Source organism: Anastrepha ludens, chromosome 5, assembly GCF_028408465.1.
Source record: "Anastrepha ludens isolate Willacy chromosome 5, idAnaLude1.1, whole genome shotgun sequence".
Classification (NCBI taxonomy): domain Eukaryota; kingdom Metazoa; phylum Arthropoda; class Insecta; order Diptera; family Tephritidae; genus Anastrepha; species Anastrepha ludens.
Window position 1 is genome coordinate 53,297,006 of NC_071501.1, and position 9,556 is coordinate 53,306,561.

Here is a 9,556-nt window from a genome sequence, read left to right on the forward strand (position 1 = left end):
AATTCAAAGATTTTGCGTTTTCCATATATTATGCGAAAATTTGTATAACTGTAATATGGTATATACAGTTATACTAAATCCGTAATATGAATACAATTTCTACAGTCAGTCTGTAACCCCTATACTGATAAGTTATCATAAATCGTAGCATATAAACATTTCAATTTTGTATTCTTACTTACCGTGTATAGTTGCAAATGACAATAAATTCAATATTTTTTATATTTCTTTATAATCTCACATTATTCTTGCATACATTGTAAGTGGTTTCTGATTGAATATTTTTTTCATTATTAGAAAGGGAAATAAAATTATAGTTTTCAGTTAGAAGTTATTACCCTGAAAATGGCGTCACATTCGAAAAAAACAAAATTTCTTGAAGATATAACAAATATATGCAAAGATATATCCGAAATTGTCTGCAAACCAGTTTGATAAAGAGAAAGTCTATGTATCCAGTGATAGTGAAGAGGAGAACATACTCAAGGTATGTAAAAGAAAAAGTGTAAGATTTCCGTCCTATTCCGATGAGAGTGAAGATCAGCAAACTGAAATTGCTAATGGAACTATTTGGAATGAAATCCAAGCTGGATCCTATCCAGGGATATCCTATCGTAGTTCTAGTGTTAACAACATATTTCCTAAGAATATGAACCTAATTGTGGTAAAAAAATATTGAAAATTGCATGCTTTGACACAAAGTGGTTTTTTTATACCATATTTTTTCATCTATTTTCCTTAAAAAACCATATTTTAAATAATAATATAGTCCCAGAATTAGGTTCATATAGATAAGAATTGAAAAAGAAAAAATGCCGAAAAATTTTAGAACGATTGGTCGATAACTTTTTAAGCTAGAATGCCCACCAGTTGAAAAAAAGAAGTTTCGAGAAAAACGTCGTTCTAACTAACGCGCGCTACGGTGCGGAACCGACGGGCAGTCACAGAAGTGCTCATAGAATCGGGAATGATGCAAATTTCGCTTTAAAATTTTTACCACATATTCTTGGGTAGTTATACTAACGATTTATGCAATAAAAAACATCGATTTTCCGATCGATCTAAACCGGTTTCGCCCCTTAAGTATCTAAGAAATATGTACCAATTCGTATAGAGGACACTATAAGTGCGCTATTTCTCTGATCATAGCAGTATACCACCTTGATCAAAAAGTTCCTGGAATATATTATATTTACAAAATTAAAAATACAAGTTTATTCCTCAAAATTGATAGTATCACTTTCAAAGTACTCCCAATCAACTCCAGAGCACTTATGCTTGCTTTTGATCTGACTCTTTAAAAATTTCGGAAACTCTATTTGCGGTATACCCATCAGAGCCGTCTTCGATTTTTCCATTACTTTCTTTCGGTTATTAAAACGACGCACTACGGGGAACGTAGTGGTTTTTCGACTCAATCAAACAGAAAAAATCGCAGAGAGCTATATCAGGTGAATTCGATGGCTATTGATGGTATTCGTTTCGTTTTTGGACAGAAATTCACGACGGTGCGTTCTCATGATGTAAAATCCACAAGTTGTTTTCCCACAAATCCTCTTTTTGTGGCGAATTTTTTCACGTAAACGTCTCATAACGCCCAAATAATAGTCCTTATTAACTGTAGGACCTTCTGGCAAATATTCATGATGTACCGTTGTAATCCATAAAAACCGCGAGCATCGCTCTCTTTTTTAACTCAAAACGAATGGTTTTTTGGTCCTTTTTCATTCGGGGCTCTCCACTCACTCGCTTCATTTCTAGATTGGAACGTTTCATACACAATAGTATATTACCGTGACAGAGAGCAAAGGAGGATTATCAATGGACCAGTAAGGCTTCCGCGAATGACAGTCGACAATAGCAGCAATACAAAAAGTGGTTTCGATTGCTACCGGAGTAATTGCAGATAAGCCGTGATGAGAGGGTAATAAGCAGTACTCCGCAATGGTGGCTTTGGACAACAAAATCGCTTTCCTTAGCCCCTTTGGTACGGTTTTATTTGAGAAAATATTTGCATGTGGAGCGGATTTAAATACGTCATTACCTTCTAGGGCAAACAAGTGTATGACGTGTTTCAGTCGTCATTTGTACCCAAGGAGTTAAGGCGGACTGAGGACACGTTGGAACATCATGTATGACAAAGTGTATACATGATACCTTTCCCGGAAGATAAAGCGCTGGTAGTGGTCGAGATTGAAGCAAAGGCAAACATTACAATTTCAACAATAACACATTGGCTGAATTGCGAATGCATATACAAGACAAGTAACACAGTCATCATTATTCAAAAAAAAAATTAACGCTTGCTCTGTGCTTGAGCAAAGACAAATGAACACAGCACTTGCTTGGTTTACATCTCTGACGCCTACCTTTATTTTGAATTTCTGTGAAAAATTTTAACTTTTAGAAATTCGATTCCCTCACCGGCGTTTGATATTTTACATACATATTTAGGTCGCTGTGATAATTATATTTTTATTTCTCAATATTAAACTTCCACTTTTAATTGAGCATATGTGTTCATATATATTAATAAAATAAGCATTGACTTAATAGTTATATAATACATCAACTTTACGAAAATAAACATTTGTAATTAAATAAACTCCAGCAAATTCTTTTCAATTGCTGTCTAGTTAAATAATTCTAAGAAAGATGTACAGAGTCTCCTAGTGTAATAATAGTCAACTAGAATGAGATACATACAAATAGTCATAAATTAATGTTAGAACCTCAAATGTACAGCATTTAAATAGATTCCTAGTTCTATAAATCGCAGAAAAACGCAAAATTATGTGATCAAATGTGTTGTTTCGAGGTTTCATGGAAATTTATATCAGGAAATCAGACAAAAATCAATCTATTTTGACGGCTCCGTATATTTTTCGAATAAAACTATAGGCGGAGAAAAAACCAATTGTTCCCGTTAATAGCCAAAATGTTAATACCATAATGCCTGGAAGGACACAAGAAAATCACTTTTGATCGTATCTAAGTATATACAAATCTGCTATAAGAACACGTACCTGTGTAACTTAAGTATAAAAGAGTTGGAATAAATTCGGTGATTTCCAATTTCGTAAAAAAGTAGAATATGCTATAAAAAAGAACATATACGGCTGAACCTCCTGAAACAATAAAGCTGCGCCACCACCAGCGATAGTCCTGTGCCAAAGAATACATTTTTGTTTGCTTTTTGATTTGGAAAACTCAATGATATTTTACAATAAAAATTTACCTCGCCGCACAGTTGAAAGTATGTCATTACGATTGATATTTGACCACAGCTGACGACTAAAATACAAAATACAAGAAATAGAAAGCCGAATAGGTAATAGAACTGATTCTGCCATATAGCCGTGAAGACAAAAAATAGCTCTATAAACACGGCTCCGAAAGGCAAAATTCCAGCCATTAAAGTACTGAAAGATAATATTTAATTATAATAATTGAGATATAGACATGCATAATATATTATACCTAAGCGCAACATTCATGTACCAGTGCTGTGTCGGCACTTGTCTTGGTATCATATTGGTGCGAACCGGATGTTGATATGGTTGCTTGCGATAGCCGAAGTAATATCCTAAATAAACCAGTGGAACCGATATACCAAACCACAACAGCAGCAAAGAAATCATTGTTGTGAATGGAACAGCGCCACTTGAGTGTTTGTCCCATATAAAGAAATTTAATATAAAGCCGGTTCTAAAGAAATAACATGTAGTTAAAAATTAATATATCGCATTTATTTTTAAAACATACCCAAACACAATGCCGGGATATAACGTAGCTGTTAAAAATGCCGAACGTTTCCATTCTCGTCCTTTCATAGTTTTATAAAGGCGGGCAGCAAAATAACCGGCAATCGTTCCCATGAAAACGTACATAAAAATGCCTGAAGTCATTAAAGCTCCTCGTGAAGACGGTGACAACATGCCAAGCATAGCAAAGACTACAAAAAACATTTGATTACTATCGAAAAATAATAAATAACTACAAAGTCAAATGCATAAAAATATCTTCAAACTATTTGAGTATTTATGTGATTACAGGAGCACATATTTATGTTTTAAGGGGGTATCATGGTCTAGAAATTTAAAAAATTCGATTCTTTTTTTGCATATTTTCAAAGTTTAGACCTTCAAAAATATGCCCTTCAACGGATTTTTTAAAAATCGAATTATTTTCGGAGATACAGCGGATTTTGTGACGTGGCGCCTAAGCCGGCCGAGTGGAGCGAATCGAACATTAAACTGCCGATGTTACCGGACGACTTGAGAAGAAAATCTTTTGTATCCCACACACCCTTTATTTATTCTATACATATAGATATACTTTATTCTTCTATAATATATACTTCTATAATATATATATATATATTCAGAGTGAGTGTGTAGTAAATATTATGATCTAAGTAATTCCATTGGAAATGTTGCTCAAACTTCAAACGCGATTTTCTCAAAACTACTTTTTTTTAAGATGGTCGTCATGATATGTCAAGTTCTACTTGACCGATCGCTTTGAAGTTTAATAAGAATTTTTTATTATACATCTGTTATCGCGCCTGCTTCGGATTTTGAAAAATTTAAGTTTCAAGTATTTAAAAAAATTTTAAAAGGTAAAAAAAAAAAAGATGGTAAAAGAAAAATTGTTTTTTGTTCAAGTTGACGCCATTTTGTGAATTTTTTTTCTTTGATTTGGCGTAATCCGATAGCGACATCCTAACTAATGAAGAATTTTTTTAATTTGTTTGTTTTAGATCACTACAAGGGTTGGAATCATGCCATCCATGGAGCACAGTTTTTTATGTAGCCCCCACTCCGCCGGCCTGGAATTCCACGATTTTTTTATTATTTTTTTTTATTAATTTTTTTTTATACTTTTCCAATATTACTAAAAACCATAAAAAAATGGATGGTAAAAATGTTTTTAATTTTTTTTATCTTAGTTTTAAAAATATCTAAAATTAATGCGTCTAGACCAGAATACCCCTTAACATTGATATATTATTGCTGAGTTGATAATTGTTTTCAGTTAACTTAAATACATTGTTTTGTTAAGACAATTTAAAAAAATACAAAACTATAAAAAGAATTTAGACTGTTTAGAATTTATTTTAAATTTTTTCCAAAACTTGTAATGCAGAATTTAGCACTGCTCCCTAATTTTAATTCAAAGGCGAAATGTTCCGTATGAGATTGTAAATGTTTGAAGCATAATAACTTGTCGGTTTATGAAATTAGGAGAACATTTTAAAAGCAAACTTTCAACGATTTTCAAAGCGTTTGAGATTGATGAAGCAAAATAGATATTTTAGGGGTACTATTCAGCGTAACTGACCTTACGACGTAACTGACTATTCCGAATTCAAAACGACATAAGAACGAAATATAAAACTCCTCAAGACTAGAATAATGGTAATAAAAAAAAATTGGCTGTTCACATCACAGCCAAATGACATTTACCACACGTAGTTTTAAGGCAAAGGGTTAAAATAATATTTTCAAATTTAATGTTATGTAAGAAGTTAATATTAGACGGTACCCAGGGATCAATTCGCAAACAGGTGGGTCAGTTTAGTATCAACAAATTTTAAGCAAACATACACAGGATCTCGATTTTCGTTCAAGATCACCGTTACTCTGACAGTCGGTGCTACGCTTTCCGAACGACCCGGTTTTAAATCCGGCCAAGAACTGTCACTTCGGCAACATTCCCAAAAAATATATATGTTTTATGTTTTAATTTATAATAAATTATTTGATATTTTGTTCTGAATTCAAACCTAAAACTTCTGACTTTTTACAAATATTGAATTTCATATTTACAAAGGGACTAGGGCAGCCGTTATAATGGAACACGAAATGGTAGGAAACGTTTTTTCTAATAGTGGTCGCCCTTGGCTGGCAGTGACAAACCTCCGAGTGTAGGCGGCACAAAAATGTAGGTGTCTCCATTTGTAGGAAAACAACAAGACGCACACCACATATCGAAGGGGAGTTCGCCCAAACGCAAAAAAGGGTGTAAGCAACTATTATGCATAAATAGATACATATATAGGTATGTATATATGTATAAGAGTAGTATTATAGTTAATGGCAATAGAAATGGTCGTAAATTTTAAGTTCGCTCGAAAAGTTGTATGTATCTTATTTAATTGTGTTAGAAAATTTACTTTTGCCAATTAATATAATAAAAAGTAACCAATAAATATAACAATTGCGTAATTGGTTACAAATTAAAAAAAAAGAAAACAAGCTGAGGTACTTTAAACAAATGGAAACCAATAAGAATAAAAAAAAATTAATTATTATCTCCATTATACTTACATATTGTTATTAATGCCATAAAAAATATCTGTATTCCGCTACCAATAACGGCTGAAAATAACCGCGTATTTTTTGGAGGACGAAAAACATCACCGTGTACCAACTTCCATCCTGTTTCCTCCAACGTGTCCTCTATGTTGTCATCGGTGTTGTATCGGGCGATATCTCGACGTAGCGTTCTAATCATGATCATGGTTAATATACCTACAATAGGATTTTATTAGTAATTCTCCCAAGTTTAAGAAACTGAAATTAGTGAATGATATTTACCCGAAAGGAAAAAGACGACTACAAGAGAGTTGATAATACTAAACCAATGAATTTGCACGTCCCTCATACCAAGATAGATATCCCATCGGGATGCCCAACTTACTTTCGACTCCTTCCATTCGACGGAATAGGTAAAATATAGTTGCGTGTTTGAGTTCGGATTTACCTAATATATTTTAATAAATTTTAAGCTTTAGTACCATGCTGAATTCAAAAAATAATTCTCGTCACCAATTGTGGTCTCGCATTATCTGGAAAATTGCAAGAATCTCCCTCAAATTTCATTTCTTTATAGTTGACTGAAGCTGTTTCTACTTCGAAACCAACTACACGGTATTTGTTTCTGTTTCAAATGTGAATTAATTCATATATATTTTCATTTTTGAAAAACAAATACTCACTTCGCATGCATATGGTATGAGAGAATAAACTTCAGGTGATTGTTTATATAAATGTCTCCATCAACTTGTCCTAACCGGTACCCGTGTTCATATGTTATTTCATTGGGATTATTAGGACTTACGATTCTAGTAGCAACCGGTAAATTATCTACGAGTCTGAAATAAAATGTTTTATAGTTAATTCCCTCAAGACGCCTTATATAATAAGAACTCACAAATGGACGAAATATTCGTGTTCTATCCGCTCAGCAACTATTGCAGATTGATATTTGTCCCAATTCATGGGCTGATCCTTTTTATTGCATAGCAGTTTGCAGTTAATATTTTCAGCCATACGCACTTCATAAGGCGTATTTACTATTCGGTCCCCACGTAGAACTTCACCCAAATTTTCAGATTTATAAATTAAAGTTCCGTTCTTTGGCAAACAAAACTGAAGTGAATAATATTGGTAAGGCAATTGGGTGCGACTGCTCGTCATTTTTACTGCTTTTACATCGATTTTTTGACCCATCGAAAACTCTACGGGCGCAACGCCCGGCACGTAAAAACATTCCGCCAGAGAAACCGCAGCCAAGAATAACAGAAGCCGCACCAGTAATGGGCTCTAAGGAAAAAGTATACTTAGAAAGTCTCTTAATAATTGAAAAAAATATCAACGAAAATTTGTTCAAACAATAAACGCTTGACGCGTCAGCTAAAATAACTTCTATATGGAAGTCGCATTAATTATGAGCTTGCAAAGATATTTTACAACACATACCCTCATCTCCACACTACTTTTAAGCATTTGTCAAAGAATAATCTTTAGTAAATGATCTATTTCGTATAATATCGCAATTGAAAAAACTTTTTTACATTCTTCTTCTTCTAAACCTGGCTATTCAAAATTAGAATATTCGTAGATCTAATTGCAAAAATTAAACAAACAAAGCAAATAGCAATCGCTTATAGAGCAGTTACACATTGACTTTACTTAGCGCCACTTGACACATTTTAATAGGATTCCCAGCAAGGTGACTTCGGTAGGTAAACAGCAATATTTACATGTATATCATTTTTGCAATTTGCTGGTTTGAGAGTTCAAAATTCAATGAGAACGTTAACAGATAAACAAGACGACAATAAAGAAGCAGGACACCCTAACATTCCAACCACCAAGTCGCAAGAAAAGAAATAAATTAGTTTCTATTGTATATTGATGTCGCCTTTGTGAAAATCCTCTAACTCGGATGTAATTGTGAATTTAGGAACTATGATCATTGTATGATACATTAATGAGAAAATATCCTGTTTGACCCGATTTACACGAGGAGACATCTGGAAGGGAGACACTGGAAATTCTCTTTTGAAGTTTCATTCGCGTTCACACGGGCAAAAATGTTTTCGCGACATTTTGACATTTAACACTTTAGCATCGTCTGGTTCGGATGTATTCTAGCACGCGCTTACATGTAAAGCAGAGAGCGTTCGACAACAGTTTCTTAAATATATGAATGAAAAATGCAAACTGGTTAAATAATAAATAATTTGTTGTTTTTTTATTGAAATATATTTATAAATTCTTAAACTTGAATAAAAAAAATTAAATTAAAAATACTTCATATGTAAATAATTAACTTAAAATTAACTTGAGTAACTAGAAATGCGAGGAAAATTAGAATTCAACATAAACATGCCCCATAATATATTTTAAATTATACCTACTTTACTAGCAAAAATAATCGTGCATTTCCCAAGCAGTGTTCGGATGTTTGTCATCTTTGTTATCTTCCGTTTGCTTGAAAACCAACACATAACTCAGAACCTTCTCCCACAAAAGAAAAAAACGAATGAAGCGACTGTCAAAAATTGGAAAGATTGGAAATACGAATAAGAAGAGCAAAGCGTGTCGCCGAGTACGGGAGACAAAATCCCTTCTCTCTTCCCCGACCGTCCTTCGCCACCGAACAAAATGTTTCCCTTCCAGATGTCTCCTCGTGTAAATCGGGTCTTTGCGTGACAATTTTCTCAGAGGCTGCTGTTATTTAAATAAATTTATTAAGTAAATCATGTTCTTTTTTGATTTTTGTTCAACCCTTCAACAGAACACAAACATAACCCTTCAACAGAACACAAACAATAGTAAAAATGGAGCTTACGAATCAGAAATGGTGTTTACATGAAATCCATTTTTAAAAGCTGAAACGACTTCCAACTAAACTACGTTTAAAAATGAGCTTCATGGAGACTCCATTTCCACTGATTTCTCGAAAACTTTTGACAGAGTTTTTCACTCAGTTTTAGTGCACAAACTGTAGAACATTGGTTTTCACATGGTTTTCCTAACTTGCTTAAAATCTTATATCTCTAATAGAATTTTGATTGTTGTAATTGATGTACCGATGCCCTTAAACTTTTCATAAAACATACAGCCGACATCGACAAGTTGCATCATTATTTAAACTATCGCGCTTGGTGGACTACTTCAATAAGTTAGCTTTAAATCAAAAACCAAAAAATTCTTCTATATCACCATATCTATGTATTGAATCATTATATTATGCCTTCTTT

The 9,556-nt window shown here is 33.3% G+C and overlaps 1 protein-coding gene across 1 annotated transcript; it reads right to left on the minus strand.

The window, feature by feature from the left end:
• Positions 1 to 2,455: 2,455 nt before the first annotated feature.
• Positions 2,456 to 7,907, minus strand: LOC128863910 (transmembrane 9 superfamily member 4). The gene is made up of 11 exons (XM_054103326.1): positions 7,767 to 7,907; positions 7,219 to 7,610; positions 7,004 to 7,159; positions 6,834 to 6,945; positions 6,603 to 6,768; positions 6,333 to 6,536; positions 3,766 to 3,955; positions 3,481 to 3,708; positions 3,239 to 3,422; positions 3,027 to 3,165; positions 2,456 to 2,956 (listed from the first exon to the last, which is right to left on the minus strand). The coding sequence occupies exons 1-11, from the start codon at positions 7,791 to 7,793 to the stop codon at positions 2,856 to 2,858; spliced, it is 1,899 nt and encodes a 632-aa protein (XP_053959301.1). The 5' UTR covers positions 7,794 to 7,907; the 3' UTR covers positions 2,456 to 2,855.
• Positions 7,908 to 9,556: the final 1,649 nt, after the last annotated feature.

Bases quoted from the DNA above. Each gene is read 5' to 3' on its own strand.
- LOC128863910 (XM_054103326.1), bottom strand. From the start codon at position 7,793: ATGCTTAAAAGTAGTGTGGAGATGAGG. The intron at 7,611-7,766 runs GTATGTGTTGTA...CTTTTTCCTTAG, and splicing joins AAAGTAGTGTGGAGATGAGG to AGCCCATTACTGGTGCGGCT. The intron at 6,537-6,602 runs GTAAATATCATT...ATCCTATTGTAG, and splicing joins AGTCGTCTTTTTCCTTTCGG to GTATATTAACCATGATCATG.